General features: G+C 42.1%; 1 protein-coding gene across 1 annotated transcript; it reads right to left on the bottom strand.

Moving 5' to 3' along the window:
* Positions 1-696: 696 nt before the first annotated feature.
* glis3 (GLIS family zinc finger 3) lies at positions 697-18,931 on the bottom strand. Its single transcript, XM_053644571.1, has 11 exons — positions 18,712-18,931; positions 17,194-17,581; positions 15,819-15,996; positions 14,485-15,652; positions 8,311-8,472; positions 8,106-8,216; positions 5,217-5,349; positions 5,026-5,131; positions 2,673-2,821; positions 1,964-2,143; positions 697-1,867 (listed from the first exon to the last, which is right to left on the bottom strand). Exons 2-11 carry the CDS (start codon positions 17,528-17,530, stop codon positions 1,728-1,730), a joined length of 2,664 nt encoding a protein of 887 aa, XP_053500546.1. The 5' UTR covers positions 17,531-17,581; positions 18,712-18,931; the 3' UTR covers positions 697-1,727.
* Between the last annotated feature and the right edge of the window lie 425 nt (positions 18,932-19,356).

The raw sequence follows: 19,356 nt of genomic DNA on the forward strand, positions 1-19,356 counted from the left end.
CCCACCCATACACAAACACAAACACAAACACACAGATGACACAAATTCTCTCTAGATTTATGGTTTTCAGTCTTGAATAGATTTTAATTTGTGACACTGGAACAGGTTGAATAATTGGCTATGTAGTGCTTTATATGTGTGTTACTAACAAGTAATTGCATGAGCTACAAATGTTAGACAAAAGTAAGATAAGCATGCCAGATAGATGTGAATAGACTTTCTCAGTAAATCAAAATCACAATTTATTTTTTGAATGAAGGTTTGCTCAGGTCAAGATCAAATGGACTGTAGACTAGAAGGCAATGGCTACTCCTGACGGATTCGTGCTTCTCGTTTCCTACGAAGCGGTCGTGTGAAGAACTCTAAAGACCTATCATCGTCGTCATCATTATGATCATCTAAAACTGCTCTAGAACCCTTCGACTGAATTTGTTGCAAGTGGCTCTTGTTGACAAGAATCACACACACACCAAAAATAGTATCTCCTTCCTGTGATATTGTTGTACAGAAGTACTTATGGGGGGAAAAAACCTCACAAACATCTTGTATGATTTGAAATAACCTTCTGGTCACTAGGACAGAAGAACAAGCAGACTCTCTGACTCATAATAAGGTGTGCAAGTTCATGACGGGAAAATTACCCAACTGTATTACCCTCCAGCAAAACAAGACCTCACAAGATACAGTTGTCTATCCATGTTCTTCATGATTACACCTTTTTTTTCCCCCCCTAAGATGCAACCGATATACCACACTCCGAGCCAAGATAATGAAGGTTTTGACTCTAATGCTGCCGGTTATGCAAAACATTGTAATTAGAGCTTTTAAACTCAATTTCATTTTGTCACCGTTGACGTTTGCATTTACGGTTTTCTCGGCGTCGTTTCACTGAACCACTTGCCCTTAACCTCAGTGTTTGAGAAAGAAATAAAAAAGCACTAGTACTGTCATGATTGCAGCTTTAAAGAAACAGAATGGTGATATTTAAAGCCTTCATTATGTAACTGATTAGTGCTTGATGCAATAGATCATGTCTGAGACGGTTTTGTTGTTTATATACATTTCCACACAAGAAATACCTTATTTTTCAAAGATAACTGGATGAATTTTACATTCAAACGAGGTCGTGTTTACCATGTTTTTAAACAGACTGCTCCCGTGGTATTCGTGACTAAATGTTTACATTTTGTGAGAGCAACTGGCGGCCGTTCGGTTAGCAGTTGATGCTTAGTGTAATTAGTGTCGTTTTAGTCACCGAGAAGCCTCTTCTGTTTAATTCACCAACAAATCGGAGGGAAATGTTGATCTTCCGAAACAGTTTTCATGGTCACTACCCTTTATAATATCCGTATAAAAGACAATGTGTACATGTTCACTAGCTAGCTATGCTGCTAGTCTCAGTGAATAAATCGTTAGCTCGGTGTCCATTTTTTTCCAGTGTCCTCGTAGGTTTTCACAAATTTCACGAGTTTTCTTTCACAGGACTGAGAATTTAGATAAAACAAAAATATGTATATAACAATTTCAAAAGTTACAATATATAAAAACAAAATCCCGAACAGAAGCCTGCAATTCACTTCATTCGGTTATGAGACTTCAGATACATTCATGTAAAAAAAAAAAAAAAAAAAAAAATTGTTCTTTTTTTTTTTTTATCCCATGACTCAAAGACTACAAAAACGTCAGCGAGTAGATATACAGTACGTATGATCAAAGTTGGCCGTCTATCACCCCTCCGTGTAGACGCATGAGAGCTGGCTAGGGCGTCGGTCCATGTGATGTGCACGTATGTGAAGGTAGTTATCATCTGACACGGAATGCTCCGGATCACCTAAAGAATCCTCAGATCTGCCCTGTGGATCAAACTCTGGAGTCATAAAAAACATTCAGGTCATTAAGATGAATGGAAAATTGTGTATGGTACGGTGCATTTGTATGTGATTACACATAAATGACTGCGCACCTCCGATGCTCGACAGAGCTCGGTGGATAAGCTCAGGTTCCTGTTGAGCTGCGCACGAGGAACCCAGACTGTCCTCGAACACGGGGATCTGCATCATGGAACAGGCAGAGATCTGCTTTCCTGTCCGCGCCGACTCAGTGTATGAAGGCGAGCACACTGTCTGGGCATGACTCGGGAAACCTGAGGAGTGTTGTGACACACACACACACACACACACGCACACACACAATAGGTTTTGGAGCTGAAAGCTGTTCTTTAAACAGCTCATTAGAATTTATCTAACCACCGCTGTGCCATGCCTCTCAAATCAGCACAAGCGTGGCGTGGAATTTGATCAGATTATTTCCTTTGAGCTTGGAAAAACATTAGAAGCCACCCTAGCCAACACAAGATAAGGTCTACATCAGACAGACCTATTTTTGACTTTGCCTAACAGACAGCCATCTGTTGCTCCTGAAATGGAAGCACGAATTCATGAATCATTCAGCTGGACTTCTTCGGCCTGGCCACAAAAAGTCAATATGCATCGGTAATGCTGTCTTGAATACGCATTGGGTTTTGTCTCAGTGCAAACTCCCAAAGGTTACCGAGATTCTTTGTTGAAAAATATTAGCAATTGGAATGAATATTCTTTTTCTAAACACAATTTTGGCAATAAGAAACAGGTTAAAAAAATATTAGAAGAAACTGACATTGACTGTGAACTTACTGTCCTGAGGAGGAGGGAGGGATGCTGCGGTGTGCTCCGGGTATCCTGGAAGTCGGCTGTTTATTTGTGCTGCCACCATGTGGTGGTGCGAATGAGGAACTGAAGGTGTGGCCTGGTGGGTCGGATGCTGTGTCACAGGAGCATCAAACCTACAAAAAAATAATAATAATTTGAATACATTTTTCTACCGCTGCTGAAATCCTGAATCTGATTGGTTAGAAGGTGTTCCTGTAACAGCACTGGCTGTCATTCAAACGAATTATCATTTAATTATCAAATCCGATAATTGCAAACGCTCCATATAATCCAATCTGTGGTTTGACAAAGAGACGTCGATTTAACATTTATGGAAGGAGTCTCCAGTGGCAGCGCTTCGTAACGTAACGGTAACGGTTGTGTTTTGTTCCTTCATATTTATACCTCAACAATTTGTCAAGGATCGCAGCTTATCTTTAATGAAAGATCACCTTTTTTAGGTTTAGGACCTGCTAAAATGCTTCATGAATTAGACAGAAAACTGTTTCAAAAGATTCTTATTACAACAAGAATTTTACAACCGATTTAACACATAGAGTGACAATTACACCATTCCGCACCCCCTTTTCCCAGATTGTTTGAATTAGTGAATTTCGGCTTCCCTCTGGGCAAAGGCTATAACTTCAATCAAAGCACAGTCTCAAGACCAATGAGGCGGAGGACAATTTGCTCTTAGTAGCTGATTCTCTTTTGTTGCACATGGCATGGCGCATGTACCGCTGGTGCAGCAACAATCGTGGGCCGAGCGTAACCATGAGCATCTGGCTCTGGTAATACCGCAGCGGTTCCCTCTCATTGATTTTGAATTGCAGCACCGAAGAAACAGATCTCCATGGGCTGGCTGTCTAAGAGCGTCGCTGGCAATCTTAAATTGTAAACTTCATTAAAAAATAAATAAATAAATAAACGCTTTGCCATAGTAGACGCGTACGACTCACAAAAGCCCGTCTGGTGTCTTTCACAAGGCAGAAAAATGGCACTTTATTTTGATCAGATTATTCCAACTATGAGCTTGTTGCCATAAAGCCATGACAACCAATGACCAAGGACTTTGTTGCAGATCAGAGAGAAAGAGAAAGATTGTTGGGGCATTTCAAACTGTCATAGCAACCCGCTTTGCCAAGGTGAACACAAGAAGAATGCAAACTAAATAACAATTCTGTCCATGGCAGGTTCCTTCATTGAGAGTGGACCAAAACATAGTATTGGGGAGGGGCGGCGGTGGGAGAAAAAACATACCGCATTGATGAGAAAGGAGAGGAGAGGATTATGCGGACCAATTCATCACCCTTTGCAAAGACGCACAGACACAAACGTATAGAAGTAATGCCAGCTTAACGTGGCGTCTAAAATGTGTGTGTCTGCTCTAACCTGTTGAGCGAATAATAATGTACCTGATGCGATTTAGCATGAGCAGACTCTTTTCTGTTTTCTTTTTCTCTCTTTATTTCTCCATGGCAGCGAGCAGTTTTAAGCCCAGCTGGAACCTTTAGGAAGAGCGTGAAGTCTGTGGTTCGAAGGGCTCGGTTTAAAACCCTCATTATTGCTCATTTGCTATAATGGCCTCTGTGAATGGAAATGCTCTCGTTCGCTGGTTGGAGACAAGCGAGTGAACAAATGAATGAATTCTTGGGCAGAATTCAAAGCCATTACATGTTATTTCGTTTGACGTTTACAAATTTTTAGCCTCATTAGAGTGTTCATTCGAGGTGGCAGCTTTTATGAGTTATAGCTCAGGTTCTCTTGCTCTTGCTCCTGTCAGCAAGAATCGTTGTGAATTGTAGAGATAGTTCATCGCCACGTCTAACAGTGAACGGACGGGCTTTATCAGAGTTAACTATGCAAGGTCAGGATTGAACTGTATGAACTGCGAATGAATTAGACATGCAAGTGGGTGTATTAAAGAATCACCAGACACTTTAATAGGAACACTAGAACGCCTGCTCATTCATGAATGCATCAATTGAATGGATAAGTGCATGAAAGATCAGGTGTTCTTATTAAAGTGACCAGTATGTGTATGTTATAACAGCAATAAATGCAGCCGTGTCGTTGCAGAGAAACCAATCACTCGTAAACCTGTGCTTTGAATCACGGCGGGCGCTAATATCAGAGATGCTGTTATAGGAAATCAATATAAACCTTCCGACCGATCAGATGTGAGAATCCAACAAGAAATGCCATTTATCCATAAAATAATATTTTTACCGAACAAATATTATGTGTATGTATATTTGTTACTAGTGAATAAGTAACATTTGTGCAGATCTAAGGCAGAAAAAGAAAGCTTCACATTTCCTTTAGAATGATGAAATACCTGCTGTTCGATGGCGGTAGTGCAGACAATGGGACATGAGAGCCACAGGCGGAATGCTGAACCTGACCAGGAGTCACCTGGCTGGACTGGTTGAGAGAGAACACACCTAGCAAACAGACACACACACTCAAAGTCCCCAGTGCACATTTAAGAAGGTCTCACGCAAAGCAAGCATACAGTAAGCGTTGTACCTGTGTACATGTCAGCAGGAAGACAAGGAGAACGGCTCTCAGTCAGCTCCAACGGTGACAGGTTGTGCTGCAGAGGCTGGATAGTTAAACATTCAGAAAGTCCATCCCGGTAGACCTCAGTGCTAGCTCTCAGCTGTTATACAGAAAAGAGAATCTAATTATATACTACACAATGGGTTTGAAATCTAAATTCCACATGGACTTTTTATGGGTTATACAGTAGTACTGCAAGTAGGCTGCATTATACATTTCACAGGAGTTTATTCCAATATAAAATGTTAATAACGATGGCCTAAGGCATAATTCTTTCTTACATAATACATGACAGAGCTAAGCTGTAGGAGTTCAAGAACCTGATCAGCTCCCCGTGCTATGAGTCCGGATTAGACGTGGAGATAATACAATACAGGGTGCTGTTAGGTTCGATTCCAGGAAAGGTTTGAGATCTTAGAGGCTTTAGAGATTTAAACCAGGCAGGAGAAGGCTGGACAGGGATCTAAACTATAATGGAACTATACGGTGATCTGAGAAAATCCATCGAATGTCACTGTTTGAATCCATTGAATTCTGGCAAACAGCCAAAAAGTTTTTGTTTTGCTTTGTTGTTGTTTTTCTGCCTATAACCGTATTTGACGTTTCAACTTCAATATATTTGATGTGGTAATGGTTTTATTTCAATCCTGTCAAGGCTGTCTTCCTGCAAAAATATCAGGTAAAAACTTGCCAGTCAACCTAAAATCTTAGTGAAGTGTGATTTCCTCACACGTCAAGTTGGATAGCTACTTGGATACCTATGTACCTTTTGTGAACAGGATGTACGCCTAATTAGTTCAGTTTGTAATCGGATACAGGCTGTCGAAATGTCCGTCACAGCCCCAGAGTCCCACAATGCCATCTTTAAATGCAATTTTTGCCCTTTTCACTTTTAACCAGACTTTAAAATTATAGAGCTTATATATATATATATAGGAGAAAATTCCCGTGGCCCTGTGTGTGCGGAGTTTGCATGTTCTCCCCGTGCTGCGGGGGTTTCCTCCGGGTACTCCGGTTTCCTCCCCCAGTCCAAAGACGTGCATGGTAGGCTGATTGGCGTGTCTAAAGTGTCCGTAGTGTATGAATGGGTGTGTGAGTGTGTATGTGATTGTGCCCTGCGATGGATTGGCACCCTGTCCAGGGTGTACCCCGCCTTGTGCCCCATGCTCCCTGGGATAGGCTCCAGGTTCCCCGTGACCCTGAAAAGGAGTAAGCGGTTGAAGATGGATGGATGGATGGATGGATATAGGAGAAAATGTCCAAATATCATCCTGTTAAGGGATTTTTGTCAGACTGCCATAAATATTGTTTATTTTTGATAGTACCATCATTTTAATGGTAGATATTCCACCAACAAGAGAAAGCCGGAGGTTCAATATATGGCCCCTGGTCTGGTAAAATGCTGACCCCCAAAGTATTTATCCATCCATCCATCCATCTTCTATACCGCTTATCCTACTGGGTCACGGGGAACCTGGAGTCTATCGCAGGGAGCATGGGGCACAAGGCGGGGTACACCCTGGACAGGGTGCCAATCCATCGCAGGGCACAATCACATACACACTCACACACCCATTCATACACTACGGACACTTTAGACACACCAATCAGCCTACCATGCATGTCTTTGGACTGGGGGAGGAAACCCCTGCAACACGGGGAGAAGGTGCAAATGTGCAGGAATCGAACCTCCAACCCTGGAGGTGTGAGGGCTAACCACTAAGCCACCGTGCGCCCCCAAAGTATTTATAAAAATATTTATTTAAAAATTAAAAAACCTTTTAAAGGTCATTGTCAAAACAACACGAACTCATGGGAAGTTCGTACAAATAGGAATAATTAACTTTCATTTTCAGATGATTTCATACAAGTGAAGCTGTAAGGCAAAGTATGAACGCTCTAATTCTAAAATAAATAAATAAACAAATAAATTCTTAAAGTACAAAAGGTGGATGCTTGAGGATATAGTTTAGTACCCTGTTTTCTGATTCTGTTTTCGGTCTCATCCCGAGAGAGAGCGAGCGTGGCTGTATATTTTCATTACAATAGTAGCGACGCCTGTTTTCCACATATTTACCTAACTGATCTTGGTCTTCAAAAGTGTATTACTCCAGTGTGATTCCTGTCGGGTTGGAATGAAAATCCATCAGTCCTTTGCAGATAATATCGAGGATGCCTGGTTTACAGCTTCAAGCCATAAATAGAAGGATCGAGGATATATTCATGCTCAAGTATGTATGTCGTGAGGGCTTTGGGGAAGAGACGGTGTTCGGCTCGCTTGAAGCCTGATGCTTTTCTCTATATACGTGAGCATTATTTTGACCCTAAGGAACAACTGCCTACATTGCGCTTTAAAACTTAATAAGACTGAAGAATTCATAAACATCTTTATAGTATAGATTACAGCAAATCTCTATAAAGAGCCTGGCATGTGGCATAGCCTACATGCTCAAATTAAACGCAGGCTATTTGAAGCATGTCACTGACAAAACATATGCTCGAGAAGAAAAAACACAATAATTAAAAAAAATATCTCATTTTCTCTTCCAGTCCAAAAGCAGCATACCCCTAAGCAGCTGTATCTATGGTGATGCCATTTGTTTTTCCTTTCCGTGATAATGAGCACAGCTCCTACACGAGTTCGAAGTCTGCCCTTGAAAACGATTGTTATGTATCATAAGCATATGATGGCATATTAAAAGAAAAACATGTAGACAGAACAGAAAAGCACATTACCTAAAGACTTGTTATTTAGCAATGACCACCATGTTTTTATTGCGGATTTAGTGTCCAGATTTTCATATAAGTTTAGCAAGTGCAGCACTGGTGTGACATTCCCCTACTGCCTTTTCTCACCTTCTTCCTGGCCTGCTGCTCCTTGGTGGAGTGTGATTTGACGTGCTTTCGTAAAGAGCTGGGATCGGTGTAGCGTTTTTGGCAGCCTTGAATCTGACACGCGTAAGGTTTCTGAAACAGATAGCAGGTGCTGTAATTCAGGAGTGCACCTGCGCCACCTTAGGACATCAGCGTGCTCAGTTCTGTATTTCGAGCGCAGACTCACCATGTCGACATGCGTGCGCTGGTGCTTGGCGCGGTCGCTGGAGTTGCTGAAGGCTTTCTGACAGCCGGGGTGCTGACATGTGTACGGTTTCTCTCCTGTGTGGCTCCGTAGGTGGATTTTGAGGTTCTCTAGGCGAGAAAACGCCTTCTGGCAGCCTTCAAACTGGCATAATTAAAACAAGGAGAAGAGAGGGATCATTTGAAATGTTCATATCAAATAGTTTCTTGAACAGAACAGGCACTTGACCTGAGGACCAACCAGTTTTGTCTCCACATGCTTTAACCAGGAGGGGTCAGTGTTTTACTGTTCAAATCAATTAACCGTCTTTTTCTGACTCTTGTTGTTGAGTTCATTGCCCACTTCCTACAGATCCGCCAACTGACATCGACGTGAAGTCATTTTCTAGTCCTTAGCATTAAAACAATGCTGTTTATCATTAATGCAAGTAACTCGTTAGTGACCAGGTTTTGATTTCCCCTTTTCCTCATTACAAAAAAAAAAAAAAAAAAAAAAGAAAATCCCACAGTATTAGCACAATTTTTCAGTGAGCTCACCGTTAAGGTATGCAAAGCCTCTGCTCTTTGTCCTCTCCATGGTCAAGTCTGGAATGTCTATTAACTTGGCTGAGAGTGCATAAAAGCGATTGAGAAACTATGACCTTGTGTAGAATTGCAATGGAAACACAACTGGCTATTATTACATTACGTCTTATTTGTGTGCACTGGCACAATTAGGATGGCTGAGATTCTTTCTCATGCGTTCATTACACGTTCATCGCTTTGCCTGGACTTTGATCCTTTGTCAAATAATATTGATTTCCTGTTTTCATAAGACAAGAATGCGGGCTAAATATAAATAAGTACTCGGGAGTGTGAGAGCACGCCGCAGCCCAAATGGCTGTGATCAGTGGTGAAATGAGAAAATTCAAATGATGGCATTAAATCCTTAATCCCCTGGGTGTGGACACAAATAACCTTGCCCTGATAGATACAATTTGGTTGATGTAATTGGGTTAGAAACCTCAGTTTGATGTTTGGAAGAGTCAATCTGGAAGGCTTTAAACCATGATTAGATTGGAAACCTTCAATCCCATTTGGCAACGCTGATGTCTACATTAGCTATCTTCTCTAGACTGCCAAATAGAAATCCTGAGATGTCCACGGCAATATTTTCTGTAAATCTTAAATAATAGTGGGATTTAAAGTGTTGATAAAGACAATATGATATGATTTATCAGGTGGGGGTTGCCATTTTTCTTCATTGCCCTGTCTCTCAAGTCTTCAGATTTTTAAAGGAAAAATAACAAATGGATGACAAATTAAAGCAAAGGAAATAAACAACGTAAACGGCCTTAATTAGGAGTTGGGCCTCCACAAGCTGCCAAACCAGCTTTACTATCGATTGGCATCCATCCATTTTCCATACCTCTTATCCTACACAGGGTTGCTGGGCCTGGAGACTATCCCAGGGAACTTGGGGCACAAGTTGGGGGACACCCTGGACGGGATGCCAACCTATCGCAGGGCACAATCGCACACACACTCACACACTACGGACAATTTGGGAATGCCAATCAGCATGTCTTTGGACTGGGGGAGTAAAACGGAGTACCCCGAGGAAACCTCCGAAGCATGATGGGAACGTGCAAACTCCACGCACACAGGCCGGAGGCAGAATTCGAACCCCTAACCCAAGAGGTCCGAGGCAAATGTGCAAACCACTAAACTACCATGTCCCCACTCCTTGGTATCAGGAGGTCTACAGTTCTTAGAAGCTCTACTGGAGCAATGAACGTCATAATTCCAAAAGATTTTTCCCTCAGTCTTTGTTCTGATGATGGTCACTCCAGAATGTCCCATCGGTTGTCAACTCGGTCGAGTTCTGGAAATTCTAAAAAGACAAAACATATCACTGAACCACTCGGTGAGTCCTCCTGCTCCGCCCGGATGTGGGCGGAGACATCTAGGACGGAAAAGTTTCATCGTAGGATGAAAGTGATAAGTTGAAAGAACTCTGTATTGATTTGGTGTGACACTTCTCTCAAAGGGGACAAATGGACCCAAAGTGTTGCAGCAAAAATAAATGCCCCCTATAGCATAACTAGAGCCACTACTGTCATCCATCTGCATCTTTCTGGAGAAATTACCCATTTTTGTGGGACCTCAAGAACTGGCCACATTTTTCCCCTATAGCTTTTTACAATCACCATTCCTGTACTGAATTATTAACCCTCATTTTCACTAAACCTCATCTGAACTCCAAAGAACAATCCTTTCATCCTGTTTCCCACAATTATTGCTGCTTTTCCCCCCCATAGAAAAGAAAAGGCATCAAATTATAGCTGTGTTTCAACAGCACAAACTAGCATTTGTGCTGTTGACATTTAATGATAACTGGGTAGCTCATGCGCCTGGAAGTTAAAGTGGGTTCTACTACAACTTGGCTTTTTTTTTTCTCTCTTTCTCTCTTATTTTTTTTTTTGCCTTTTTTTTCTTCATTATGTCTTCGCTTAGATTGGCCTCTCATTACGTGTTTGTTTGAGAAGCCGAGTGTCTTGGACTGGGATTAAACACTTACTCAACAAAGGAGCCAGGGGAAGGGAAGGCTTTGCTGTTTCACAGTCCTTTCTTACAAATGAAGAGTAATTTTTCAAAGCACCAATAAAAGAAAATCCCACAGCAATTATGCCTAAGGTCTACTTCTAAATAACAACTGCAAACAACTAATTGCATCGAATGTGTGACAGTGCTCTTCATCCCCTTTCTTCTTTCTTCCAAAGACCCCTCGAAAGGCGTTAGGGATAGAAATAATAGCACTGACATTTTTAATCATCATTTACACTGTAGGCTGCCCTACGAACTCTTGCCTAAGTGGAACACAGGGTGGAAGAAAATGACTCAAATCAGTCAGCATTCAGCCCAGCGCTAGGGCCAAGAACAAATATAACATCAAGCAGGTGCACTCAGAGTAGCCTTTCAGGTTTATTTAATAAAGCCCTGGACCGTGCTGGCTCCTCTGAGAGACTGAAGGCCTGAAAAGACAGCAGCGTGTCTCCTCAAAGCTGCAGTCAGTCAAAAAACTATGGCAGCCTGCCATCCACACAATGACACACAATGCCAGTGCCATCCCAATGCCAGCAGTCAGCCTGGTAACATCTCTCCCTCTCCTCCTATTTCTACTAAACAACATCATTTTTCTCGTTTTTCTTTGATCGCCATGGCGTGGTCTTTGGTCTTTCGACATTTTCGATTGGCGTGAATAACAGGGTACTTGTAAGGTTGTTATCGGGTTGTTGATGAAAATTTCTTCATCGAATTCTTCAAATCATAGCTTTATATTATTGTGTACGCTCTAAGTAAGTTATCGTTTCTATAGTAACAACTAATTCACAGGGACTTGTATGACGGACTCTCCACGTAACGTAGGGCTAAAAAGAAACGGATTTAACGAAGAAACACGTCACGGTGTTAGCAAGGAGTTAGTTACAGTCAGTAACAGTGACTTCACGTCGCACCACGTCACGCCACTGATTATTTTCCTATGATATAACCAGCATGCTTGTGTTTCCTGCTTGACTATTACAGTACATTAAGCTCAATTATCCAGACGTGAATTGTCTTGAATTGGTCTTAAAATTGGCAATAAGAATGCTATCATATTCACATTGAACATGAAGGCTACACGAATCACTACAGAGAGAAAAAGGGCAACGTTGCCTGTAGATGCCTTCCACCTTCCCGCCATACGACTGCTTCAAGCCGCCAAAAGTTTCAATAGGTCACATGATCATCAGTGCATTCAGTACTTCATACAAGGCTTGAATTTCAAGTGTCTCACGATGGAGTATTTGTCTGCTTTACAACAAATCTTTTATGGTTAGAAATCTGGAGAAAAGCAAGACCTCTTTCTTTCTTTCTTTCCTTCTCCTTAATAGCGAAGAAATAGGACTAACCACGGCTGCCGAAGGTGACTAAAGACATAAAATCCACAAAGCACTCAGTATAAGAGTTCCTGGAAGAGACAAACAACTTAAAAGCAATCCTTAAAGATCCTAGCTGTCTGCTATTTCTGGTGGACAGGCCAGAGTTTCTCCCTGCTACTATGGTAACTCTGAACACGAATACCTGCTCTTTGGGTACAAAACTCCAGCTGTCAGTTCTTCACTGCAGTTTATTGTCTGCTGCACTGTAATTTTCATAAAGGCTACAAGGAACACATATAACAGCTAACGTGATGAAATGAAGGCGTAATTTTTCAACTTAAATACCGCCTTCAAAGAAAGGAAGTTTCTTGTAATTGTCCTAGACAAGGCAAAGCCAAACTTCGTTGCATCTAGTCAGGAGAACGGACCGTGTAGAACGCTTAAGCGTGTGAAATATCCGGAAATGGCGTCCGCAGGAAAAACGGTTAAAAACCGCTGTCAGATACTGTATAGCGCCTGAGAACAAGTTGGAACACGCTTTGCCTACCTCCCTACAATTGTGTAGTGTAATATGACCGGTTTGATTATGATCCTAAAGCTCATATATCGGTTTAGACCTTTCTTGAATGGTTTGTCTGTCACTCAGCCTTCAGAGAAGTGGCTTTACTCTCCAGCACAGTGCCGACGTTTCAGGCACGAACAAATTCTGTAAAAACAACGTCGCACTTTGCCTGTGGCATTGCATAAATTAGACATGATCTCAGGTTTATGTTAGGTTATTCAGATTTATACGGAAATGTGCTCATGCCTCTTAATTTGTAGTCACCTGAATGACATGGCTTTATCACAGTAAAGATATCTTACAGGCATTACACACACCATCCTGAGAAACTAACACTGCTAAGTGATGCTTGTAGATGTTGTTCAAGTCCTTTTCTGAAGCTAATTATATCATAAAAAGATTTTTACCGGAATACACATTGGTGGGAAGAAAAAAAAAACAAAACAAACCCTTGCAGTGAACAGAGAGATTATACAAGGTATTTGCTCTAAACCTCCCCAAAGGATATTTGGAATTAATTGCTTCCCCATTTCGTGTTCTTGGAAATACACTGGTAGTCATTGCCTTGGGACAAATATAATACATAAACCAGCTTTACCTAAATGCCCGTCAGGTTGCCAACCTATTTTATTTCTTGGTATAGTATGTGGGCGGTATTTGTGTTTTCATGGCCACTAACAACAACGTCATTTAAAAAGCTTGGCTTTTGAGGCCATCTGACGTGATGTACAAATTGCTATAATTTATAGCATATTTAACCTGGTGCTTCAATATGTTACTTTCTGATTTTCTTACATAAAAGTAGCCATGCTGCAGAAGGTTTCTGAAACGGAAAAGTTTTCAGGGTTGGCAGATATGAAGTCTTGCTAAGGTTTTCAGCGAGAACTGGCTGTGACCATGTATTTTTTTTACCTCTTCGGTCTATAATTACGTGCTCGACAAAACCATTCAACTGTTCCAGGCTCCATGGCAACTGGAACAGTTTTAAGTAATGAGTAAGTGTTTGGAGTGAAAGGTCGACCATAGGTATGTGCACCATTAATGATTGCCAAGATCAGATGAGAAAAGAAATGGCCACTTTTCTAACCTGTACCTGTGGACTGTCACAGCAGGGACTGAGCTACAGGGCCAATTTGTTATCTCCAGGGCCTATGCAAGCCTTTTACTTAAAGTGTGTGAGTAAGTACGGTCACAGAGGTAACCTAGCACTAGCGCTGTACCTAACAGTCCATCTCAGGCTATGTCACGCCCTCTGGAAGCCTCTTGACTGCTGACAGCTTATTCAGCTAAGAGAAGTTGCTAGCAGGAAGCAGACCATTTTTCTGCCAGCGCTTAAGTGAAGGCCCTTTGTGTCACAGCTGAAGCGTCATCCTGCCTGAGCCTAGCGATGACAACACATCAAAGTGTACAATGGACTTTAAACTGCCATATTAAATGATGTAGAGTGGCAGACTTTCATTTAAAGTAAAAGCCCCTTGCGATGCTTTGGCAGCCTTGTTAAAAGGGCACTTTAAAGAACCCTTGAAGTCAGGTTTCTACACTATTTTCCAAGAGACATGATTCAGAGACATTAAAGATATATTTGCACATGATATCTTTAGGCTCTATGGCTTGATATATGCTAATGCGAACCAGAATTGAACAAGCACTCCTCTAATACTCTACTAACACTCGATTGTACTCTGCATACCGTACAGCTGTTAGGTTTCTCCCCCGAATGAACCCGCATGTGGATTAGGAGTTTGTAACGCGCATTGAAAGGCTTGTGTCTGCGTGGACACCCTGCCCAGAAGCAGATGAAGTCCTCGCCTTTGCGCTGATCGATATGTAGTTTCTCGATGTGCTTGACCAGCTCCTCTTGGTGACTGTATGTGGCATTACAATCCAGCCAACGGCAAGAGTGTACCCCATTAAAATCATCAAGCTCCCCGTCTTCCTCCTCTAACATTGGGCACAGAGCCGAGGGCAGAACACCAGGTTTGTCTGTAGGAGGTATAGAGCGTGAGTCTGCGGGATTCTGAGCACACCCCAGGTGGCCACCTGGTAGTCGGCGTTCATGGTGGGAGTGATAGGGTGGTGGAGGTCCCATAGGTGGGCTTGGGGACCTAACAATGGCTGAAATTTCCACTTGAAAGTGTGTAGTTCTTTCCAGACTGTTATGAGGATCATTATCTCCTTCTGAAATGTTGCTTATCAGAATTTCCTGTCCTGGCAGAAGCTGATGCTCCACTACGAGATTAGTTCCTCCCATGTGGCTGTCACGTGTACCCTGTTCTTCTATCCTCTGCATGCAGAGACTCACCCTTTCAGAATGGTGGTTGCGTATAAAGGTCTGACCAAGAGTGGAACTGGCTTTGGGACCGTGGTAACCAAAGTTGGGATTGGGGATACAGCTTCCCCGGACTCCCAAGAGATGCCCACATACGTCAGACTGCAGTGGTGAGGGAGTATGCTGTGAGGATGGAGAACTTTGGGAACCAATTATGTATGCCACCAAAGAGGTCGGTGATGTCCGAATAATGGAGTTTAAGTCGATGCCAATGCCATCAGATAGAGGTGAGATAGAGAGGGCTCTTTTTTTGGAACGGCTGGCTTGATGGGGGCTGTTGAAGTCTTCCTTAAACAGGTACGCAGGAAGTGAAGTTGGATTGGAGCTACTGGTGGCTCCGGACATGGCAGTACCTGGTGGGAGGTTCAGAGGTTCTGGACCTTCAGCTGTCTGGCTAAAGCTGCTCTGCTGACCTAATGGTGGCAGCACACGATAGCCATAGGGCCAGTCCAACTTGCTGCTGCGTATAGACTGGCTCTCTGCGATGCTGAGTGTAGTGGAAGCCAGGGACTCTCTGGACAACACCGACCTGTACCAGCACATTGACACAAGTGTGAGCTCGGTTCCTCAGTTACACTGATGACTGATCCAATTCAGTTCATAACCTTTATATGGTTTATCAAAAACAAAAAAACTGTCAATTTTTGCTACTTCTTTTGACATCTTGAATCCCTTGCCCTCTTGAACTAGTTTACCTGGCATCTGTGAAGGGCACAAAAAGGCCCAGAGAGGAAGGAGGGCAGTGCGAAGCAGAGCTTTGGATAGTGGACACTGGACTCACGCTCTGTACAACCATAGCACTGCTTGTCACTTGCAGGTTTGATCTGCCATACTCGCCCAACAGCTTTCTGTTGGGCCCCAATGTGTGAGAACCTGTGAACAACAGAAGATCTGTGTTTAGTGCACAAAATACTAATCCTGATCTTACGTTCTACAATATGTACGAGATCTTGTCTGTCAGCCTAGAGATCAACGATTAAAACGCAGACTAATAGAGAACAAAAACAACCCAGTGGTCCTATGGACGTTCATTTCAAACCTAACGCACCTTGAATAAAATGCAACTATCCACTTTTAACAAGCATAATTTTTCCTAAAGTCATGGAATGGGCATTTATCTCACATAGTCAGACACAGTATTTTCATCCCACCCTGCTTTAAAGAAGGCAAACACCCACAGAGAGTCTAAAAGGACAAAAAAATGATCACATTTTAACCATTGCCTTCTAAAATAAATGTTACTGGAAGAATGATACACAACAGGATGTCTGTTGGATTTCCCCTTAAAAGGAAACACGCGTACTCGTGAAATTCCCAAACTTGTACAGCATGCAAACACTGTCTGATCCGTTAATCAATAACTAATTTTCTTTCCTTCTTTTGCCCGAGAGAGAAAGAAAGAGAGAAAGCATTCTGATTGGTTAGTTTTGACACAGAAGACACTGGGCTATGGGATAATAGTAAGGTGAAGTCATATATAAATTCCATTATGTAACTCAACAGTGGTCTTGGGAAGATAAGACTTGTGGTGTGAAATGAGATGGAAAACAGGTCTAGAGTTACACGGTTAATGCTGAACTGTCAAGGAAATTCTTCTCACCGAGCTCAATACTTTCAGCATCTGTTTATTCCTAAAGTTATATACAGGTACTTGTCAGCCACATTGCCTGCAGGTGGCCAGACATGTATTTATGTTCTATTATGGAACATATTGAGTGGCAAAGTTATGCTGAAGAACAGCTACACATCAGCTACACCTTTCAAGTGACCCAACGTGGTGGTATATTTGCTCACGGAAAAACTTGGAAAGTGGTCTTTCTTTCACGATTTTCGAAATGTGCATCTCAAAATATATTGTGGAAAAGTTCATTTTTTCCCGTAATTCAATTCAAAAAGCGGAACTTTCATATGTTCCAGATTCAATACGCATAAAGTGAAATATTTCAAGCCGTCTTTTTTTTGTTTTAATCTCGATGATTAAGGTTACAGCTCACGGAAATCATAAATCCAGTATCTCAAAATATTAGAATGAAGAGTTTACATGGCAGCATCAGTGTTTCAGTTTCTTACCTCTGACACCACTCTGTGAGCCATTTAATCTCGCTGTATTGGAACTGCCAGGTGGGACAGGAAGTGAAGACACCTGTTGCCACGAAGATTGCGGGATGCTGAAGGTGCCATGATGCTTCCCATTGGTCAGCACTTGCCTGCGCAGGCTCAGAGCAGGTAGAAGTACCGTACTCCCAGGAGCTACAGCTCCAGTGTCCATTCCACTGCCAGGATGTGAGCAAGAGCGGGAACTACCAGCATGCACTCGGATGTGAGGTACCTGCTGCCCAGTTATGGCACCCAGAGACTTTGGCATGCTGGTGGGAGAGACCAGGAGGTTGCAGCCTTTCTCATTCATTTCCTTCAGTTCTGCTTCAGGCAAAAATACCAATGGACCAGAGGTTTCATGCTGTCAAGACATGTCAATGTTGTCAGAATAGCAGCAATTGTAGCACATGGACGTTATGCTGGTGGGCTTTGAAGATGCAGCGGGTAGCATTTCCGTCTTACAGCTTCAGGGTCCCGTGCTCGGGTTACTGTCTGTGCGTTTTGCATGGTTTCTCCACGTCCACTTGGGTTTCCTCCAGAAGGTCGATTGGCTACACTAAATTGCCCTTACATGTGAATGAGTCTGTAAATATGTCTGACTTTGGCAATGGGATGTTATCGCATTCGAGCTGTAGATGTCCAGTGTTCCCAGGATAGGATCCGGATGCTCTGCGATCCTGACCAGAATGAACGAACGAATGAATGAAATATGTCTGGTCTTCTACAATCACATCAATGTGTACATGCATGCTATCAATAAAGCGTTTTCAAAATCATGATTTCATTCATTTTCATTCATGCTTGCAATGGCGGTGGAGCCAATCCCATATAAGATTACATGGGTGCGAGGCAGAATATCACCCAGACAGGACACCGGTCTATCACGGGGCACGATGTACACGCTCACATATCTTTTTTTAGAGAAGTCAAGAAACTGGAGAACCTTAAGGAACCGTACGTGGGGATGGGGAAAACATGCAAAACTCCACACGGACGATGACCCGAGCTCAGGACTGAAGCTGTGAAGCAGCAACACTACCCGCTGTGCCACCTCGCCACCTGGAATCAAGATTGACTGATTTATTTTCATACATTTTCGGTTTTGATTCGTGTACTCAGGAATTCCACTCCTGATTTCTTCATTGGGATTGAATTTAATCACATTTCATAGCCTATACAAATGGTCCAAAACAGTAGGCTACCTTCCTAATTAGTAGGCAAGTTTAAAGTAGTGCACAATTACCAGTAGGCGTATTTGGACATACTTTTTTTAGTGCGTTTTAGAATGCGTTTTGGAGATTGTCTGCTGTAAAACATTCTGCTATATTTCTCATATTATATATATATATAAAAAAAAAAAGAATAAACGTTAATATTCAAGATATGTGCAAAATACTACCAGTGCATCCATGTGTGATGTATTTATTTAAAATATGACAGGACATTTGGGTGTACACTTGGCGAAAGTGGTGGGGAAAGAAGGTGTCTCACCTGTGACGGTCTTCAGGAGATCTGGAGATGAACGTTCTCAACTCAGAGCGCGTGAGAGAACTTCATGAGAACTTCACTCTCGTCTGGAGTCACGTGTCGCCGGATATTTCAAGTTCTTTAGAGACAAAACGCACGAAAAGCAAACCTGGAGAGGGAAAAGTTCTGGCGCTGTTTGATCACTAACTATGATGAGGATGTGAGTAATGAAACATTAAGCTGTGTGTGTGTGTGTGTGTGTGTGTGTGTGTGTGCGCGTTGCCAGGGGCGGGTAAGGAGTTCAGTGTTTCAGCTCGGGTCACTCTTTACACTTTACACACTTTCCCTCTCACAGCTTCTCACAACTTCAAACAGTTCTCAGTGACATGAATAATTCTCCATTTTTCAACTCGTTAACCACACACACATTCACCACCACAAAACTTTTTCATTTCATTTCATACTTTTAATTAGACATTGGACATTTAATTAGAGGCTCCGAAGTAAATTTTACATTTTAACTGGAAATCAAGCAAACAGCTATAGTCGAGTGTTTTGCTTCTTATTTTGTAGTTTGGCATTAAAAAAAAAAAAAAAAATCTATTATTCACATCTTAACTGTTGAGTTTTATTCTGCACGCTTGTTAAAATGCATTTATTTATTTATTC

Source organism: Ictalurus furcatus, chromosome 16, assembly GCF_023375685.1.
Source record: "Ictalurus furcatus strain D&B chromosome 16, Billie_1.0, whole genome shotgun sequence".
Lineage (NCBI taxonomy): Eukaryota > Metazoa > Chordata > Actinopteri > Siluriformes > Ictaluridae > Ictalurus > Ictalurus furcatus.

Coding starts and splice junctions, on each gene's coding strand:
- glis3 (XM_053644571.1), bottom strand. CDS start 17,530: ATGAATGAGAAAGGCTGCAACCTCCTGGTCTCTCCCACCAGCATGCCA. Junction 8,473..14,484: donor AGAAACCTAACAGCTGTACG/GTATGCAGAGTA, acceptor TAATTATGCCAG/TTTGAAGGCTGCCAGAAGGC. Junction 1,868..1,963: donor AGCTCTGTCGAGCATCGGAG/GTGCGCAGTCAT, acceptor TTATGACTCCAG/AGTTTGATCCACAGGGCAGA.